The sequence below is a fragment of the Chaetodon trifascialis genome, chromosome 15 (assembly GCF_039877785.1).
Source record: "Chaetodon trifascialis isolate fChaTrf1 chromosome 15, fChaTrf1.hap1, whole genome shotgun sequence".
NCBI classification, from domain to species: Eukaryota; Metazoa; Chordata; class Actinopteri; order Chaetodontiformes; family Chaetodontidae; genus Chaetodon; species Chaetodon trifascialis.
In genome coordinates, this window is record NC_092070.1 from 12,001,928 (window position 1) to 12,023,471 (window position 21,544).

General features: G+C 40.9%; 2 protein-coding genes across 2 annotated transcripts; one reads left to right on the forward strand and one right to left on the reverse strand.

The window, feature by feature from the left end:
• Positions 1-549: 549 nt before the first annotated feature.
• Positions 550-15,966, reverse strand: sez6l2 (seizure related 6 homolog (mouse)-like 2). Its single transcript, XM_070980358.1, has 19 exons — positions 15,815-15,966; positions 14,965-15,045; positions 14,637-14,765; positions 14,314-14,529; positions 9,816-9,949; positions 8,928-9,120; positions 8,213-8,398; positions 7,938-8,121; positions 7,234-7,397; positions 6,341-6,535; positions 5,534-5,672; positions 4,426-4,622; positions 4,051-4,245; positions 3,528-3,722; positions 3,224-3,415; positions 2,985-3,023; positions 2,250-2,367; positions 1,980-2,091; positions 550-1,891 (listed from the first exon to the last, which is right to left on the reverse strand). Exons 2-19 carry the CDS (start codon positions 15,020-15,022, stop codon positions 1,862-1,864), a joined length of 2,676 nt encoding a protein of 891 aa, XP_070836459.1. The 5' UTR covers positions 15,023-15,045; positions 15,815-15,966; the 3' UTR covers positions 550-1,861.
• Positions 15,670-21,229, forward strand: asphd1 (aspartate beta-hydroxylase domain containing 1). Its single transcript, XM_070980359.1, has 6 exons — positions 15,670-16,115; positions 17,696-18,175; positions 18,413-18,619; positions 19,229-19,436; positions 20,029-20,142; positions 20,348-21,229. The coding sequence occupies exons 2-6, from the start codon at positions 17,723-17,725 to the stop codon at positions 20,455-20,457; spliced, it is 1,092 nt and encodes a 363-aa protein (XP_070836460.1). The 5' UTR covers positions 15,670-16,115; positions 17,696-17,722; the 3' UTR covers positions 20,458-21,229.
• Positions 21,230-21,544: the final 315 nt, after the last annotated feature.

Below are 21,544 nucleotides of genomic sequence, written 5' to 3' on the forward strand. Positions count from 1 at the left end.
TGAGTAAAGCGTTGGTTTAACAACTGTTTTCTGGTGTGGAGATCACTTCATCTTCACGTACATGGCAACCTAATTGCAGATGACTGTGGACCGTAGCTGTGGCTCTTTACTGCCTTCCAGTGGTTAGAAGGAGGAGCTGCAATATTGTATTCGTAGCGTAAGGTAGCGTCAATGCAGATGTCATAACAGTCTGTAAATACTATTTCTAATTTCTTGAGATGACGTTTATTTTTTATTCCACTCTTTTGTATATACTTATTGTTTTTAATTTGCATACACTTGTTACACTACTCTATCCGCTTTATTGGTGCTGCTGTAAACTGGAATTTCCCCTTGCAGGACTAATACAGGAATATTGAATTGAATTGAATTGTTGTCCTTCTCTATGAAGAAAAAGCCACAAATTATCAAAATTATCTCTAAAACACATGACAGTACTTTTATGTAACATTATGGATGATTTATATGTCTGTTTGGTAAATGTTTTGTGTATGCAAAAATGTAGGTGTAGACTTGTTATTTGGAAACATAAAAGATAATTTCTACAAGTTTCTACACCATTCAACAGACTTTATTTCCAGTTCAGCAAATAATTTACTGCCTTCAAAACAGTGTATTCATATATGAAGCAAAGAAATGCTACTGATGATAAGAGAAGAATTAAGTCTACAAAGCAACAGTCTGCGGGATCCCTCATTTGGCACAGTGAATGACTCTACATTCACTGTTCAAACAATCAGTTGTAAATAAATACATAATGCATCACAGCAAGCAGCCAAGTTTGTAATTTTTCATCAACATAGTGCATACAACATCAAATCTGATAACAATGATAACTGTCAATAACTATAATGATAATGGCAAGATTGAGCAGAAGCAATATAATTTACAATCAGTGCATGCTCTAAGCATAATGACATTCATGTCCTCACCTTTTCCTATATGTCATGTGACACTGGGTGACGCTGCACGCCAGCAACAGCGAAGAATAAAATAAACACTGTCTGTGTAAACAGTATTGCAACAACAGATGGAACACTTAGGGACATTAAATTATTTAACATTATATTTTGGCACTGAATTTTCATTACATATATAATGAAAATATATAACCTCCCACCACCTTGTATAAGTGTATATATGAGGCTTATATATATATATAATTTAGTATATATATCAACCTCAATCAATATTAAGTCAGATATTTACATTCAATTTGTGTGTTTGTGTGTGTGTGTGTGTGTGTGTGTGTGTGTGTGTGTATTTGTTGTACAGAGAGAGAAAGACAAAGTGAGGAAGAGAGGAAATGACCGTGTTGATCACAAAACTTTTTCCATGTTAGAAATGAAAGTGTTCTTCCCTTTTATGGTTTCACTTTGTAAAAAGTAACATGAGCCACTGTAAAAATGAAAAGAAAAACATTCAGCATGTGCTGTACACTCATGACTGTAACCTTTGATGGTTACAAATAAAGTATTGCCAAGTTCTCTGATGTTTTGGCCTCATAATAATTCAACTCGATAATTAAATCCATTTCCGTTCACCCTTTCCCCCTCTCGTGCTCACATGCGTTGCACACTCTTATTCTTTTCCCTTTATAGTCAATTTCTTACCCTTTGTAAGGCACCAGTCCGAATGATACAGAAGTTACAGTTGGACCGTGAAGTAGGACACACGTTTGGCAGACCACCATATCAGTGCAACAAATCAATATAAAGCACTTCCACAACGGATAAATACAGTGATGGTAAAACTGAAATCTAACTTAAAATGATTGATAAAAGGGGAGTGAGGCCGTATAATACTAAGAAATTTGTTTTTCCAAAAGCGGTTTTAAATTCTCTTCAAGATGTTTTCTCCTTTAAATGGATACTTCATACTCCCGTGTATCCTGTGGTCAACATGAGAAAACAACCAATAAAATAACAGTTAAGACAAAATCTAAAAAGCAAAGTTTGACGTCTGAGCCTTATACTTACCCCTGCCTCATACAGAGGGTTGTTGAAATCGGACTCGACTGTAATGGGACTGTAGGAGTGTGTGTGAGAAAGTGACTTCCAGAAGAGCGGCTTCCATTCTAGTCTGCATATGCTGTGAGTGAGGAAATACAAAGACATGCAACCAGATGAATAAAAGGCTGCAGTGGATACGTTATGATGAAGCGAGGAGAAGAAGAATAAAAGCTGTGGTCACCCATACAGAGATGGACGAGTGTGTGTGGTTCAATGCCACACGTGCAGCGCACTTACTTTGTATAGTACATGTAAATTCCTCCAATCAGGAGGATGACCAGGATGATTGGCAGAATTATCGCCAAAGCAATGTTCTCGCTCAGGATCTGATGGGACGGCTCGAATGACTGGGACACTGTGAAACAGTCGAAAAGTCATCACAAAAAGAAGCTTTTTCATCAGCTGTGACGCTCCTCTGTTCACACTGTGCTCTTGAATTAGTTATTAATCGAAAATGTCTTAAATGTAAACACAGGCTGCTAAATCTGGAGAAACTCGTTGCGACTTTTCCTGCATTAATTACACTACATATTTTGTGAGATACACTGAAGTGTTGGCTGTTACAAAAGTTTCTAAAAATACAATAAAAACATTTATTTTTGTTGCAGCTTCTATCTCAGTGTCTTTTGTAATGGCACCACTAGATGGTGCCAAAGTACAGAATTCAAATCCTATGTTGACTGGCTTTGAAGATAAGATAAGATAAGATAAGATAAGATAAGATAAGATAAGATAAGATAAGATAAGACTTTATATTGATTCCATGTTCAGGAAATTCTCTGATTACAACATCAGAATAAAATGGAACAAGTAGAATAAATGGACAATAAAAAAAGGTACAAAATGAAATCAACTATAGAAGGTGATGTACCTGATATACAAAAGAGTATAATAAATTGGCAAAAATATTAGGTTTTAAGATCCTGTTTGACCTTATACACATTACAAACAGGAGAAAGGAAAAGAAATCACCTTCTAATTTGTGATCGTCCAAAAGCTCCTCATACGCCACTGTGAGAAATGAAGAGGAGAGAAAGAGAAACTAAACAAATGATTAGAAATTACACAGGGAGGTCCTAAAAGCTCCTTTCAGATCTCACAACCATGTTTTTATGTTCTTTATTCTAAATGCTTCAATGAAAAAGGCAGCTGATCTTAAACATGGTTACAAAGCCCAGAGCAGAAAATGCTGACACAGCGAAAACCTTTACCTTTGCAGAAGGGCGGTGGGCTGTTCCACTGAGACGGATGGCCGGGAACACAGTTGATAATGACCTCACCGATAAGCTCGTAGCCCTCATAACAGAAGAAACGCAGAGTTTCTCCTGCCTGGTAGCTGTGCTTGTACAGGGTTTGGTAGCCATTGTCGGGGACGCCGGGGTTTGGGCAGGGGTCATATTTTACTGTTCAGCGCACACAAAAACACACACAGAACAGGCATGAGTCTGCTTTCATTTCCAAACTTGCAGCCATGAGCATCATGAACAGACAGACAAAACCAGGGAAGGGACTTACAGACACACTTTGGACTGCGGTCACTCCATTTGGGGGTGCCAGTGTCTCGTCCGTGGCAGGAGATTTGGCTGGGACCTTCCAGCTGATAACCCTGGTTACAAGAGAAACGGACAACCGTTCCAACTGCAAAACCTGCTTCAGGACGCACCGAGCGTGCTCCGTTTACCACCTCTCCTGGATCAGGACACTGCTGGACTGTGAGGGACAGAGTGAGACACATGAGAGCAGTTAAATCCTGCCATTGAACAAAGTGTTCAATACAAAAAAAGAGGGGCAATAGCAGCATGGATGATGGCGGCTTTAGCTGCTTTTGACAACAGTTAAATGAATAATTCAAGCTTCAGTTTTTGTTTGGAGTTAAACAAAAAGCTCTGATGTGGTTCATGCTAGACGGAGCATTTTGTTGTGTTTGGACAGAACCAGGCTAGCCACTCACTCTGCTAAGCTAAGCTAAGCTAAACTAAACTAAGCTAAACTAAGCTAAGCGTGAATGAAACTTGGATGTGTAACGTCTGAGACACACCTTTGACACATGTAGGTGGACTGCTGCTCCAGGAGAGGTCCCACTGGCAGGTGATGATGTCAGAGCCACTGATGTCATATCCTGGTTGGCACTGATAGGTCAGGACGCTGCCTCTCACAGGGGAGGAGTGGGATGAGCTGATCCAGCCAAAATCAATTTGGGGGAGGGTAGGGCAGGTGTCGTTCGGCTCAACCTCTGCATGACAGGGACAGAGAGCAATGGAAGACATTAGAACGGCTTGTGATCTCTTACTCAGTAGCAGCAGACCTCACTTATGCTGTTAGAGACAGATTTCTGCATGAGCCTGCTGCGTTGTTCTTTAAGTGTAAAAATGTGCAGGTTCAAGGTTTTCACACTTTGAGCCATAAAACTTACCACGATAATGAATGAGGAAGCCCTGACTCAGGATGAAACTGGAATCATCTGGATCACTCTGAAACTGAATGGTGACCTCTGACCCCCCAGACACAACCTGGAAACGCTCTCTGGACCCCAGGTATTGTCCGATCACATGAGACATGAGATCACGTCCGTCAAAAACGGTCAGCACATCCGTGTGGCGGATGTTTAAACTTTAAGGAGGAAAGAAAAGAGTGAGAGCGAGAGAAGAGGTTTCACTTTAGAGATACTCTGTTTTTAAGACGGCAGTCCACCCACCTGACGCATTTTATTAGTCAGTACACAGAACAGAGAGGAAAGGATTACATAAAGCTGCAACATGATATTATCTTCCTTTTCTTTCATTTGCTATTTTCATAAGATACAATTTATGTACCTTATTTTTCTAAATATATATAAATTCTTATCGATATACAATCTGTAAATGCACATTTATCACAATGTGAACTTGCAATTAGACAAGTTCAAATTGTATATATGTGGTGCACGCATGAATTAATGCTGACACAGGGTGTTGGTTGAATTACTGAATGAATACTGAATGACATTTCTGCATTTCTGTGTCATCGAAAGCTTTTCTACCATCTCCCATCACAGCCTTTCTTCACATACACTGCATGGCAAACCTTTGGCACCCACCAGGTTACAGATGTTGTTCGTGTGAGATTATCTGACATATGAAACAACAACCATCTGATCATTCTGTGTGAAGGGCATAGTGCTTCTGCAAACAACAAATACCTTACTGAAACAAATCAAATATTAAAAACAATGCTCAGCAGTACAGGGGTACAACATTTGTAAGATATTTTTCCATCTGTGGCTGGAAGAACAAATAATACAAAATGTTGTATCATGAATTATTGAAACATGCACTCCTACAAATCTGTCAGATTGCCGACTGGGATTAACATATCCAGTATTTTGATTCAGTGTGTGAAACACAATGCTGGATCACTGGCTCTGTTGGTGTCCAGGTCATTATACAGTACATGTACGTAATACAGGCGACACCTCAGCAAGCCTTTGAGTTCCACCAATTAGAAAATTAAAGGCAATGTCAATTTAAATGAGCAATACTCACATCTGGACGTCCAGTTCAATGCGTTTCTCCTCGTTGCCGTGGATCTGCCATACACAGTCCAGCCCCTTGGAGTAGCTCTGGGGCCAATCAGGAGACAGGATAGTACCCGAGGGCTCGGTCAACTCCCCTCCACACAGAGCTTACAGAGCAGAGGAGAGAAAGTGAGGTGAGGACGTGGACTGGGAGACGATGGAGAGAGAATGATGGAAGGTCTGAAGGAATAACACCAGGAACTGGAAAACGGAAAGCAACTGGAGAAACATGAAATATTAATGAAGGGGGAGAAAATAAACAGTGATCAAGTAGAGATGATGTAGATCACATAGAGCTCTTAAAGAAGAGATCAGCGCCGGCTTACTTAAAGCTCCCATTAGTTACACATCCGTGCAGTTTCATGGCATCACTGTGTATGAGATACTTGTGCTTTCCTGCAAGCAGAAAGCGTAGCATATGGCTTTCAAACTGTCTTTATTGCTTGGTTGAAAACGTAGCACCTGTGTTTTCAGCCAGTGCCTGACCCGGAGCAGCGTCTCTGCCAGTTTCATATCTGCCACAGTCTCTCTGCAGCTCTCAGTTTTCACAGCATGCCAACAGATCAGCAGATGACACAGTCAGCGTGGCTGCAGCCTTCATGCTACAACATCTTCACACTTCAGGCACCCTTTGATTTTGAATGAATCAAATGGCTTTACGACAGCCCGTGTCGGAAATTGTGGTCAGAGAAATGACAAACTTTTACATTTCATAAACTGATGAGGGTTGATTCACTTACTTGAAATTAAGCCGAAACTCAGCCCTGCAACTCACCTCTGCACACAGGCTCACTGTCATTCCAGTGGGGATTGCTGGGGTCAATGCACTCGATCGTCCCCGAACCTTGTTCCATGACGAAGCCCGGAGAGCAGGCGAAGGTGACGGTGGTGCCCAGCTGATATGTGATGTCACTGCTGCTGAAATTTCCATGGGGCATGTAGGGCTCCCAGCAGTGTTCATCATCAAAAGCTAAAAAAAAAAAAAAAAAAAAACAGACAGACAAAAAGAAATTAGGCACAGCATGTCTGTCCTGGAGAAAAAAGCATTTCCCTGTCCCCTACATCTTGCTTTTGTCTTCTGGTAGTTGTTCGGCTTCTTGACAACATTAAACTGCCATTTAATTGAGGAGGGAGTGCAGCTTCTCACTTGGGATGACCCAGAATCTCTTGGCTAGAAAAAGCCCAGGTGTAAGACGCTAAAAGCTTCAGCAGCGAGCGTCTCCAAAGCCAAAAATAAATCCCACTGAAGCGTGGGCAGGCAGTAAGCACTCATGTGCCTCATTATGGTCCTCTTAAAAACAAACTAATGAGAAAAAAGTCTTGGTGTGCTAGACTCTGTTCCTGCTTTAGATATTATATATAACACATCCAACAAAATGATCAAGAACTTATCGAAACTGAAAAGGTTAGCCTTGAAAGAGGTTTTGTTTTTTTTTTAGATTAAAATAACCTGTGACGAATCACCTCGAGGCTTTTGAATTCTTATAATTGGTGTTTTTTGGTAATTCTGTAATGAATAAAATCGAACTTGTTAGGCAGACCCAAGCAGTGAATATTACACAATAATGAGGTCAGAAGGACGTGTAGCCCTGCCGCTGCTTTGTATTTTGCTGAGACGTCCTGTACGGAAAAGGATGCAGGCTGAGAGTCTGAAGTCTCTCCGCTCACCCTCGTATCGCAGAGCCAGGAGCAGAGGGATGGACGAAGAGTCAGCTGTGAGCTCCAGGTACAGCGTGGAGCTCTCACTCAGCAACCCACGCTCTGGGACATCATCCAGATCTGAGTCAAAGAGCGGCGAAGACAGGGAACTGTTTCCACTGCGCACGATTAACCTGAGAGGAGCAAACCACAAAGATGGCCGACGGTGAGCTCGAGAGATGAGGAATGTGTGAATGTGCGTTGATAGCAGATCAACAAGTCTGCTGTAGCGTATACAACTCTGGTGTCGAATCAAAACATTTTGCTTTGGTGAGGATATTGCAACATGTTTTTCTTTTGTAATGCGTAAACGGAAGTTTTCATTAAGTTCAATGTTAATTGTAAGGGTTTGTTTTGCAGTTTTAGATATGAAATAAACAGCTTCTTTTTGGATTATTTATTGTAATGAGCTCCAATGTTTTGCCATTCATTAAATGATGAGTGCTGTGTGAGAAATTAAAAAAGAAAACAAAAATCTATGTAGCCTTTCTGGGGAGAAAAAACACTGTTTGCTTTCTGGGTAATGTATTAGCCAGAATTATCAAAGATGCAAACATACAGGTTAAAACATTCTTTGCCTGTTTTCTAACTGTCTATCATTCATCTGGCAGCTTTAGGGACGTGAAATTTGAAAATGAACTCGGATGATAAGATAAGAGGAAACACAATATTACTTATCATCATCTTCATCCAGTGCAATCCTCTCAAAGTGTAGGTGGAGTCTGTGTCCCTCTTTGGCCTCTATTAACCAGTGGCAGCTAAGGTTATTTCCATTACTGTGGTTGCTGACAGATGGAGGGGGTGGAGACAGTATCCGGCCCACTGTTGCATTACGAATCCACCCTCCACATGAGACGGCTAAGGAAAAATAACATCCCAAATGTGATGTTCAAAAGACTCAGTATTATAACCAATTACATTTAATTCAAGTCTAAGTCAGTTTACTGACCGACACACTGTGGCTCTGGAGTGCTCCAGTGTGGTTGTGTTGTGTTGACACAAGTGGCCACCTCATGGCCGCGAACCTGGAAGCCTGGATCACAGTGGAAGTGTGCCTGACCTCCAGGATGGATGTCCGTCACAGTCACTCCACCTCCCTCAGGAGACAGAGGGAATGGGCAGGACAGCAGAAAGGCTGTTGATATCGATGACACATTTTGGAAAATGGAGAACAAAATGTTGAGGATACAATTAAAAAAAGAACCTCTTCCCTGATATTTTAATATATTCTTCTGCTATTCAACTTCTAGCAAGCTTCTCACTCACATGGTTCATGCATCACTTCAGCTTTCCCTCCACATTTTATGAAATAAACAGTTGTACGATGACCTTTAAATATTCAGATCCCTGTGTGGGCTGTCATTCTGGCTCTCCCTCCACCTTCCACATCAATACCACGATCATCAGACTGTCCCAGGTGGCCTGGCCATCTTCTACCGGCTGCCTGCTCACCAACACCACTATCGTCTATCATTATGGGTCCTCATTTTATAAAGATACTGAACTCTGATCTGCAAAACCTTTCATGATTCTAAATAAATGACTGACTAACACTCACAAATCTCTAAAATTATCTTAATGTATAATAAGAAAATAAGTCCAAGGGGCCAGTGAAAAGACCTGCTATTTGTAGTTATTTTATGAAACCTGATGGATTAATTTACCTTGGTAATGAAGGCTGAACATGCCATGGTTGGTCTGTTGGAGACTGCGGTAGTGTATGTACACCTGATTAGTTGTACTGCGAATCACCTGACCCTCTCGCATCAGCGTCTCGTTGGCTAAGAGCTCTGGTCCCAAACCTCCATAACCCATGATGGTCAGGGACTCTTTTTTAGAAAGGTTCACCTTCCTCACCTGGAGGGAAAAAGAGGAAATGATGACATGCAACCTGTTCCAGCAGTTATCTTTAATAAATAAATTTGCCAGAAAGCAACAAGTGAAATAATGACTCTTCTACAGCCTTATCTAACACATGCGATACAGTAGTGTGTTGAGGTTTTTCTATGCAAATATTACACTCTTAAGATGAACAAATGAAAAACATAAATAGAGTGCACTGTGTTAAATGATCTTAATTTAATAAGGCATTATGTCACCATCTTTTGAATTGTCTATGCTTTGTTTAATTAACTAACATTCCACTTGAGCCTCATTAGCTAAAAGTTAACAGTGTGTGGCTGATTGACCATACTGCTGCTGCAACGTTCCTACTATTAGGATTATAGTGTACTCCCATGTGATTACTGCTATGTTTTCTATTAAAATGCAGCTAATTATAGATGGTTTACCGTCTCAACAAAGGCCACAGACCCTGCCACTATTTATTACACTTAGTACATTTAAAAAATGAGTTTCTGATTTAACACATATCTGAGACCACATGAAATAAGCACTAATTTCTATACACATTTTCACTCATGTAGATCACGTAAAGGCTTTAGCTACACTTCATAAAATTGACTACTTTACAGTGGAAAAAAGTCTTTGAATAAAGGTTCATGTTTGAAAAGATGAATGTTTACGGATTCACAGGAGTTGTAGCACATTACCTGAATTTCCACACCATAACCTGCATACACAGTGATACTGTAGGTGCACTCCAGAGGGGAAAAAGATGACGATGAAGCAGGATCTGGTGACTCAACAACGTCCTCCATCGCTGACAAAGTCGCATTGCATTGTACTGTGATAAGAGGGAAAGGACAGGAGAAGAAAAGCTAAAGACGTGTTTGTTGAGAAATACATCTAATGCTTTTTAAATTCACTTCATACAGCAAAGCTTAAGCAGACTTACATATAGACTTTGTTATGGCAACTGCATGACTCACATTAATATAGTGCAGGTACTTTGCTGAAGGGCTTGGTGAGATATCACTTTTTTAAGCTGCTATTTTCACAGCCAGTGGAAGGATTTTTGGAATCAAGGGGCATCGTGCAATCAAGGAGCAAGGCTCATCCCCGTAAAAGTGTTTTCCTTCCCATTACTGCTACTGACTCTTTCGTGGGTTGCCATAGGTGTTTTTAAGCTATTATTAAAGTTGCATTAAGTTACATTTGGCTACATTTCATGTCACAAAAATGCTCCTACTAAATCTTTTGCACTTAAAAAACATTACTTCTTCTGCATGATCTTGTTGCAACCTTATTTATTTATTTTGCATGAGGACTGGTGGGACTGCTGAAGGCGTTCAGTGATGTGAACATGCACTCCACTGAATAAACCAGGAAGTTATGAAGAATTCGTTGTTATCAGTAACATGTTAAAAGCACATAGCAAGCACAATACCTGGTGCTGGCTGCACATGATTTATTCACGGCTCTGCATTAACTGAGGCATGCGTACTTGTACTGGAATTAAATGATTACATGAAAGCTTCCCTCAAGGGTGCAGCTGGGCCACACATACTTCTACTGCTGTCAGATGTAGCATGATGTTGTGGTGATTTAGTTAGCTGAAAGGAAGACCTTGATCCTGCAAGCGATTGTGTCTGGCTGGTACTGACAAGAATTATAACCCAAGAGGTCAGACTGCTTGGCTGCCATTATCGCTATGATCACATTAAAACTGGATTTCTGGTGTGCATAGAAATGCATTAACTGTTGAGGAATGGAGAAAAGCAAGCTAACAATAGCATTCACATAAGTGTTTTCTGTGATTTTAGAGAGGACTTCTTGGGTGTGGATCCCTCAGTGACAAAAAGCGCAAAACTCAAAACTGTCCTGTGCTGTTCATCTTTTTCAAGTAGGTCAGTGGTGAAAGATGCAAATCATAGTCATTGCTGATGCCAGAATAGCTCACCCCTACTGTGCAAATCATCAGAATATCTTAAGGATAAAGGGAAGCATTGCTGAGCTCCAGGAAAATATCATGACCTGAGCGTAAAGTAAAGTTGTGAAAGTTGTCAAGTATGTATGTAGTATTATGAAAGTTGTAACAAATGGAAATAGCATCCTTGACTGTTGTTTGGGTTGGTCCTTCAGTGGGATAAAACAGGTGTCTCCATATTGGTAATGTTTGTGTAATGGGGCAAAGTGAGCAAAGAGCAAAGTGATCAATTAGGGGTAATTTTACTGCTTCCTCTACTTCATGGAAAGATTGCAGTGTATCTCAATTCATTTGAAACACTGAAACTATGTATTATGGTAAAATAAATGTGTCTTAAGGTCCACATTATTAAGCAAAATATTCACATATTACTTGTGTGGCAGTTTTCTTCAGTACATATATTGTCACAATAACCATTAAACTGGCAACTAATTTGAGTATAATTGCATTTTTCACCTCAGACAAGGGTAAAGGACCATCACATTTCTGCTCTTCTTTGGGCTCGTGGGCCAGGGAAATCAAATCTGGGCCTGGCTTATCATCACTGCTTGGCAGTATGCAGCTGTAAGTAACAGTACACCAATTGAATTGGGTAAAAATGAGAAGCAATTCCTACCAGTGAGTACTGGCTGAACTGAAACACTGCCTTTGGTGTAGCACTGATGTGGTGGATTACCCTACATTAAATTATTTTATTGACCGCATGACTGACTGAAACTGCTGCTATGCTTCGGTAGAATCAAATTATTGACCACCACCTTTAATACAAATGGCATCTGGAGAGGAAAGGGCTTCACAGTCCATTTGACTAACAATGAAAAGCAACAAAAAAGTGTCAGGCAGAAGCATCAATAAGGGTAAAGCAACCCAACACTTTTCAATTATATGGCAGATTTCAAAAAGTTGCCATAAAGTAACTGCTGACAGTGTTAACTGAGCATGCAGACAAGTAGGAGAAAGTGAAAAATCTGGCCACTTAAATGCAGCATCTCTCTGTAATTGAAGGATCTGAGTGTAGCAGATAGACTTGTGTGTTGTCATATTACTCTTTCATGGCAGAGAATGTACAAGAAGTTATGCCTATTATACAACACATAGTGAGCATTTCAGAGTTGAAATTCTTGAAGTAATAGTTCAACATTTACACTCACTCATTACACATTCACTTTCTTGCTGAGAGATAGATGACAAAATTTACAGAAATCTCATTTCTGTATGGTAAATACAGCAGCTGGTTAGTATCAGTTTAGCAGAGAGTGTAGGATGAGTTTTACTGGGACTTATATGATGGATTATTTCTTGGCACTGGCCAGTAAATGCCTGGTTGCCCAGCTAGTAGCCACAGCCAAGAACTCGTCCAGCAAATAGTCTTTAAAGTGGTCATTTGTTGTTTTTAACCTTTGTTTTTTGTACAGCTCAAACAAACAAGGTATCAAGGGTTAATTATTGAGGTTTAGAGACGCTGGTAGGTGGATTTTGTTACCTTTGGACAGAGGCAAGCTGTTTCCTCCTGTTTCCAGTCTTTGTGCTAAGCTAAGCTAACCAGCTACGGCTGTAACTTCATATTTACTGTACAGACAAGAGAGCTATGACCAGTGGACACGTTTGAGACATTTCCTAGCCACTCGGACAGTGTTTTGTGGGGGGTTGAAATGATAATTCCCAGTGAAAACACAATAAAAACAATGCAACAACATAGTAAGTAGGTGTCTCTCTCTCACACACACCTCATTGATCATTCATCTCTTGACATTTCTATGTCCAAATCAGCTGACACACCTCCAATCTACTCAATCACATTTCCTCAACTCTTGTTTGTAGCCGTTGCTGTAATGGTGTCTTTTGTTTCATGACCAGAATGAGTAACAGCTCTCATCCACCTGCAGTAAGAGCTGCACAGGCAGCTCAGCCAAAGGAAACGCCGTAATGTTGTCTCACTTAAGTCCATTTCTGACAATCATTCACACAGGAGGCTATTCTGTTCTCCACCACTCCTGATTAGCTTTCTGGTCAGGATGTTATTCTTGACTGACTGATTTGTCAAATTGATGGTTCTCTTCTTACAATATTGAGACAATAACAGGGGTGATGATCGCATTTACAGTTGCTCTGTATTCAGTTATAAAATGTTTTCCTGCCCACTGATTCAATTTGTTGATAATAATGAATAACTAAATGACACTAAAAGACAAACAAGTATATTTAGACTTTGCCATTTATTAAGATTCTTCTGTGACAATGTGAACAAAGAGGACAACAACTGCGGACGTCTCACATGGCAGCAGACACATCACATGCGAAAGAATCCAAGTCCCTCTTGTGTGTTTCATATCTCACTGATTTCAAAGGATCATAATCTATCTAATCTAATCTCTTTATCTCCATACACCTTGTCTTTTGTGACTGATTATTGAAGGTAGTGAATAAACATCATAAGTCAATTTCACAGAGGCATATAGATCTTGGATTGTGACCCCTTCACTGTCCTATACTCTGTTTCCTCTGGCAGAAGACTTCTCATAGCAGTTCAAGCTGGTAAATTTTCAGTGTCTACACTCGTGGCATTGTGCTTCCAAACATTTGAGGCATGGGTCCTGAAATGTAGAAATACAAGAACCACATTATTTTTGCAGAGAAGACCAGAAGCATCGACTCATATCATTACCTTAGATCAATATTCCAACATTAGCAGTGAGCTGAAAATCTGGGTACTGAATATGTTACAGAATGTCACCTCACATGATTAGCAGGTACAGTAAAAGGTAAATAGCTGCATATAGCATGTAGCTATGTTCACTAACTTAAAAAACTACATTAAGTCTTTAAAGGCTGGTTATGTAAGTGTTGCAATTTTCTAAAATACCTAAAGAACATGTAAATCTTTTTCCTTCCAGGTAACTCACAATGCACAGTGACCTGTTGACGTTTGATTATGAATATTTTATGACAACATGTTTTACATTACCTCGTCTGTCAAGATGCCCTTGTTACTTCGTCTTCAAAGAGAGGCAGAAAGCACAAATGACCGAAGTTGCGATGGGAGCCTATGTCATTCAGTAGGAATACGACGCCACGCCAACGAAACCTGAGCACCTCTAATTCCACAGGTGAGAATCTGAATTCTTTTTTCAAACTTCTGTCACATCACTTTATCAGACACATAACTTGCAATAAACAATGAATTGAGACTCAGAGGAAACCAGGTGGTTCCATGCAAGTACCTGGCATATGCATTGTGGTTATGGTGGTCGTGGTGATCAGGGTGGTGGTTGTTTCCTCCTCTATGGGGAGTGAGGACATGGTATTCTTTGATCCTGCCTGGCTGGCAGCAGAAGAGGAACTTAAAGCTGTGGTGAGGAGCCCTGGTGATATGACTGTCGCTGTGGACTCAGTCTGCCCAAGTCCAGGCACAGCCTGCGTTGGGTTGGTGGTAGTACCTGCAGAGTCCAAAGGTTCAACTCAACGTGTGTCACTTCCAAGGAGCAATCAGCCACATTGTACTGTAGCTGCATGACTGGAGCTATAAAGGCCTGCGCTGGTGTACCTGTGCCTGCAGAAGCCTCTCCTAAGTACTCCTTGCTCTGCAGGGCAGCATGGATCAGATCACCCAGAGGGTAAGAGTCTGGGGTTGATGTTGGTGGTGTATCAGGCTCAGGAGTCATAAAGCTCATGCCTGAAATAGTCAGGACTAATTATTGTTTTGTTATTTGGAAAATGAAAACAAACCTAGTTAGCCGGACATGGTGGGCAAACTGCAGAGAAAATAAGTTTTGTCGACTTGAGATAATCAAAGCACTCCGCATTAGTCCATGATTGTGGCTGGAAAACAAATGGCCATGCACTGGAGCACACATGCACTCACACACAGTTACCTGAAACTAGGTGGATCATGGTGGCAGACAGCAGGACAGCAAGGCGTGTGAACCCCATGGCTTTAGATGAAACTGGATGACCTGAGAAGGTTGAAGTGAGCAGACTGATTGGCAAACTATGACGTGATAATGTAAATAGAATAATTCACGTATCTTGTACTGTAATGTCATTGCTTAGTAGTAGCTTGTGATCACTGCAGGCTGCACAGAAATAACCCGTGTTGGCTGGAGTGGCAATGAATTGTTAAGTATTAGTCATATAATTTCAAAATCTATCGTAATTCAGGTATTGAGCAGTTGTTTATACCACACAGGCCGTAATGACTCGGATTAGAGGATCATTGCGATTTGATACTGTAAAAGCTCAGCTCAGACAATCTGGAAAATATCCATTCAGTTTTTACTATGCAGAGGCGTAAATGACGATTTAATACAAGTTAATTTTATATGCCTATGAACGGGAAACAGGTACACATCGCACACGGCATAAGGTTAAATATTCAGGATTTCGCCCTGCATTTCCTCACTCAAAACTGCAACAACATGCCCGAAAATGCGCTATTCCAAAATTCACCAGATGTGCCTGCCCCGACGACAGGTATACTCTAATCCTTATTCTATCATAAACCTGTTCATGGCAACGTGTCATAAAACCCATCCGCTGTTATTCGAGGCGTTTCCTCGGTGAAATTACCAGCCTGGTGTGTGACAAAATGATGGGGCTATCCGAGGCAGCATCACTCGCACCTCCTCCGGCCCTCTTTGTGCGGAGGACGATTTTTGGCATCAGTCATCATCACCGTGAGACCGACAACCGTCTCAGCAAGGCTGAAAGGTGCCTGCCGCTTACCTTTATCCTCCAGGCTGCGTCCTGTGTGCTGTTTCTTGGATTGTATCCTGTTGCTTTAGGCCCCGAGAACACGGCGGGGTTTGTGCTGGTGAGGTGCCCCTAGCTGGTTACCGTGTGGTTGACGCATTCGGCTATGATGTGAGGGCATTTGTGTTGAAGCGTCAGGTGCGCCCTAGCGGCAGCATGCGGGAACTGCAGCGGCGCACGGGAGACGTCCACATTTTGTCTGTGTGCGCTGGAGGAGCTGTCCACCAGCACGGTGCTGAAGTGTGTCCGAAGCAACGCTCCACGCTATACTAAGGTAACCAGGCAGGGATGTGAGATGCGGCACGCACTGTGTGTTTGTTCATGTCGAGGCCTGCATGTGCCATACGGTATGCATGGCGAACATTTTTGTGCCGTGGTTTCCTCTCATGGGTGGATGCTTGCGCTAACATGGAACGCGGGCATTAAACACGAGCCAACTGAGCTGTGGGGGCTGCTGCAGAGCAACATCTAAATGAATGCTGAAAAGAAAAAAACACCCAAGTCTACAATGTATGGAACATCTCTGTGATGCGTAACCGTGCTGTGCTTGCAGTGGGCAGTATCATCACTTAGCATGTAATTGATGCATCTACGAAACGAATCCATTGGAATAAGCCTATTAGGAAAGAGCCCTCCCACCTGAAACACACCCGAACGCGTGCACACATACACACCCGCGCACAGAGACGTGCACGCACTCATGTTTTCTGCTTGTAGGAAATAGTAAGAAAAAAATATCTTCCACAGACACACGCAGTTATATTAAACTAAGTGAATCATGGCGATAGACAACCAAAATGCAACATCTGGTTCACTGATGACACGAGTGAATAAGTCGTGTGGCTCTGCAAATATTTGGAGCACTTTACATTTCAAGACACACAAGTGTCAAGTGTCAATATTGTAATTGACAAACATTTTTCAACTTAAAGCGATGAGCACTGTCTATTGCAATGACTCATAAGACAAGAATCATAATTACATAACAGTTGAGGCAAAACTACAAGAAGCCTACAAGATAGATAACAACAAATAGCAACCTTTCATAAATGGTTAAACTACAGCCTCTTCGTAGACCTTGATGTGGCAAAGAAAAATACATTGAATTTAACACAAACATAGATTCTCTGAATTAGCAACCAAGGTAACAGTGCAGATGGATAGCCCTGGTTTGACTGCCGTGAAGTCCTGTGAAGACCTTTATTTAACACTTGGTCAAATAGCAGCATTAAACACATAAGCAGAACAACATCAAATCCAGTAACAACAATCAATAGAACAAAGATACATTGCATAATACAGTGCAATGCACAAGGTCCATCCACAACAAGGAGCTCTTGCTCAGAGAACGAGATCAGAACTTACATAACACCATGAAGTCAGTCTAAGAGGCAACTAAACTAAGGGTCAGTGGCTCTGTGATGGACAGATAACCTGTCCTAAATGTTTCACTAATTTCCTCCAAGTGCATGCTGGGACACGCATCAGCAGCGTGTGACCCCTCCAGGGGATTAAAGTAAAGAAAATAAATGAAAGAGGAGGCTGTTTGAAACCAGGACAGGCCATCATTCCCTTTAGGTTGTTTTTTGGCAAACAGAAGCTGTCCTCTTCCCATGATCTGCAACATTTTGATAAGCCCAAAAAATATATTTGCACAGTAGGAAAGACTGTCCAAGAACAGTTACTGTTGTAATTTGTATAAAGTTAGAAAAAAAACACGAATTGAAAACATCATAATCAAGTCTTGTAGTCACTGGTAGAATTTGTTCTTGGCCAGTAAAGACATATTTTACTGAAAAACTCAAGATTATTTTTCAGTACATGCCTTAATCCCTCAATCTGCTTCCTTTTCAGTATTTTAGTGTCCCACAAATTTAAAGGATGCACTGGTCGATGAACACGCTGCCCTTGCCTCCATATGCTGAGTTGGGTGTCCATTCACTGAGTGGCCTTCTGTGGACTGTGCTGCTACTTTTTCTGTGGCACTGCTATCGGATGGGCTCGGACCTGCCAATCCCAGGCCACGCACATGCTGGAAAGCTCAAGTCAGGCTCAAGGCGGGCCATGATGTCCCGTGGTGGTAGCTGTGCTGGAACAAAGTGCAGTGCCCGATCCAAGCTGTCCAGGAGTGATCAAATTACTCCCTTTATTTCCATGGAAACAGAGGAGGATGAGGAGCAGGGACAGGGCTACCTCACCCCAGTGCTGAGTCATGCCTTGTTCCCAGCCCAGGCATCTGCAGAAGCCAAGAAACTGTATGCAGCACTGCAAGAGTATGCCAAGCGCTACAGTTGGGTGGGCATGGGCCGCATTCATAAGGGCCTCCGTGAGCAGGTACAAGTTGAAGCTGCTGCTTGCTATTAGCAGTAAATCTTGTATATATGAGGTATTCATCATTGTATTATATTGCGTTTCATTGTGGTTTCTTTTCAAAGCATACACTGCATAATATTAAATGTAGTCAACCTATGGTCCAGAAATTTTTATATCAAGGAAATAGTTCCTCCAAACGAAGGAGGAAGGAAACATTGTCAAGAATCAATTATTGATTTCTCAATGTTCTCATTATAGGTCAGACTGAATGAGCACTCTGCTATACAGAAGCCTCATCTCTTCTTCCTGCCAGATGTCCCAAGTGTTCCTTTCTTCCCCCGTGATGCCCATCGACATGATATTGAGGTCTTGGAAGCCAACTACTGTGCAATCTTGGCTGAGTTCAAGGCTGTTTACCAGCGGGGCATTGACTCAAAATTAGGCTGGACCTGTCTGGGACCAAAGGTACTCAATAAAATCTATGAGAAAGAGGCAGAGCAAGAAACATTCCCATGCTTTGTATTATATATATATATATATATATATATATATATATAAACAAAATAAAGAATGTAAAAATATTTGTTACAGAACGTACTGTGTGAAAGAAAGTACCAGCTGGATTGTCACTTTTACTATCTATGCTAACATTAGTTTAAATATTCTGATATTTGGGTTACAAAGCTTTTGTTTCTGAACAAAGTGTCTGAATCACACCAATGATCTTCTTCAACTCTGAATCTAAAAATACATAAAACATCTCCGCCAGTTTGTTCCACAACTGCATGGCCTTTGGTGTCAGGAACAATTTCTCATCTACAACATTAATCAGAGAACAAGCTGAATCTAAGTATTGTCTCGTTTATTGGATAGGATTTGCACATAAAAACAAAATCTAAATAAACGTTGAATTTATTTAGTGGTTTTATTAACAGCATTCACTTTTTCTCCATCAGAAATCTCCATCTATAAGCCCTGATGTTGACAGGAGGAAAAATTGATTGATGCTGTTTAATTCTAATGTACATGTCTCCTCTGAGTCTTGTGTTAATTGCAGGTCATTGTCTCTTTTAGGGCCAGGCAGTGTTTCCTTTGTACAGTGCAGGTGTCTGTGTGGCAGGAAACTGTCGCTCCTGTCCCTGCACCTACCGGACACTTCTCTCTCTACGCACGTTCATAAGCAGCAACTCATTGGGATCTGCTGGATTTTGGCTGCTGGGACCTGGAGCGACACTTGGCAGCTCATATGGTCCCACCAATACACGTCTACGCTGTCATCTTGGTGAGCAAGGAGAATTACATTCATCGTGGTTTATTTGCATTGATATGATACAAATCTAAGAGACCTAATGGACTCTTCCAATAAAAATCTACTGAATTGTGCTCTTGATCAAATTAACTTGGTAATATTTAAACATACAGATTTACCATCTAAACCCTCCTGCGTCTAGTGACATATGTTTGCATGACATTTATCAAACAGAGGGTAGTCCTTGACTGACTGTAAAGGTATTCACTTGCTGCAGGTTTGCTTCATTCACATGCCAGTGTCTCCAAGAATAGGATGCTGTGTGCCAGACACCTTGCAACTAATGTTTCAAACAAATCAAGGCCAACATTTATTGTTGTCAGACTTAACTACACCAAAAAAGAAAAGAAAATGACCTGCTAAAATACTAAACCATTGCATAATGTGATACTTTGTAGGTCGGGGTTGAGGATCATTTCCCCTTAGCCCATTTTGTGTGGTGATCCGTCTGGATATAATCCTCTCTGTGTTAAACAGAGACAGGAATGGAGTGCATGGCCTTCTTAGCTGAGGGCAAACACAATATTTCGTTCCCAAAGTTTAAAAACAGACATCACTTTTGTAGGTCTGCAGACTCCACCCTCGTGTGAGCTGGTGGTGGGAGGGGAGCCTCAGTGCTGGTCAGAGGGACATTGCCTCCTGGTTGATGACTCCTTCCTTCACACTGTCTCCCACATGGGTTGGTGAATCACAAACAACTTTGAAAAACAAATTTTACTGTAATTTGTTTGACCGTATATTGTATTTCTGGGTGAGTGGGACATTATGGTATTTATTCATTAAAAATGCAGTTTCATTTAAGACAAATACAAGTTGTTCCCAGCAGTTGAATGTCACAGCTACCAAATTTTAACCTAAAATTGCATCTGTGTTTATTTCTAAAGGGCCTCCAGATGCTGGACCCCGAGTCATTTTGAGTGTGGACCTCTGGCATCCAAATGTGGCCGCAGCAGAGAGACAAGCTTTGGACTTCATGTTCAGCCCTGACCTCTGAATTTACTCCTGCACTACCAACATACAGCATGCAGGGATGCCTTACCTTAGCCCTGCTTGCTGTGGGTCATGCATCTCATTCCAGTCAATGAATCACTGTGTGAATCTGCCCTAAGAATTACACAAGCCATTAGCCACGCTTTCAAGTGGTGTTTGATTTATGGTGTACACCAGGAAGTGCCACGCAAATGCAAGATTTTGGATGATGTTAGACAATGCTACATGCTAGACAATTTGGCTGCAAACTACAAAATGACATCACTTGAAAGCACAATGAGAGCGAACCTAGGAAGAGCTGATTTGGTGTTAACTATTGTAAACCTTCTCTTGACATCATAAACTATGCTAGTGAATGCTACTTGCATGCGAAACCTATATGTCCCAATTACTGGACTTTATTTTGATATGCTAATGCATGGAAAGGCCATTAAAGTCAGCCTGGAATGCTTTATTTTGAAAATTGGGTTGGTTACCTTGGGTTCAACCAAAAAACTGTGAAAACATGAAGACCATGTATAAATGTACATTTCTTTTTATTTTTGTTTTCCAAAATGAATGCCAAACTTTTGCATACTATTCTCTCTCTTCATATTACTATCCTAGATGTATGCTTGTATATTTCTGTCTATAAATCTATGAATCTATTTTTTGGTTTATTATTATTAATATAATTGGTGGTTTACATATTGCACACATCAGGGTTTTTGCCAATTCTGTTATTCTTGGAATCCAAATCCCAAATAAATAACAAATAAATCCATGTTGACTCAGACACACTGTTGTGTACACTTTTGCTGTTACAGTGTGAATGGAGCACAGCTGATTGTTTTATAGGGCTCTCAAAATGCTAAACAAACTTATATGAGGACACACATTCATCTCATATTTAGATTAGATTTGTTAAAGAATTTTAAATAAAGTGTAAATATATTTATTCTCTATGGAACTCCAGAATCAATCAGAACCAGTATTATTGTTGAAGAAAAACAATAGCCTATAACACATCATACATTTCTAATGAATATGCCTTTTGAATTAAACACACAAAAACATAATTTTGAACATACAACTCTGGTTCATTAAGGTCC

Excerpts from the sequence above, each read along its gene's own strand:
- sez6l2 (XM_070980358.1), bottom strand. The coding sequence starts at position 15,022 with ATGGGGTTCACACGCCTTGCTGTCCTGCTGTCTGCCACCATGATCCAC. Across the intron at positions 6,536-7,233 it reads CCTGGCTCTGCGATACGAGG|CTTTTGATGATGAACACTGC; the intron begins GTGAGCGGAGAG and ends TTTTTTTTTTAG. Across the intron at positions 3,024-3,223 it reads CCCACCGCCCTTCTGCAAAG|TGGCGTATGAGGAGCTTTTG; the intron begins GTAAAGGTTTTC and ends CATTTCTCACAG.
- asphd1 (XM_070980359.1), top strand. The coding sequence starts at position 17,723 with ATGCACTGGTCGATGAACACGCTGCCCTTGCCTCCATATGCTGAGTTG. Across the intron at positions 18,176-18,412 it reads ATAAGGGCCTCCGTGAGCAG|GTCAGACTGAATGAGCACTC; the intron begins GTACAAGTTGAA and ends TTCTCATTATAG. Across the intron at positions 20,143-20,347 it reads TCACACTGTCTCCCACATGG|GGCCTCCAGATGCTGGACCC; the intron begins GTTGGTGAATCA and ends TTATTTCTAAAG.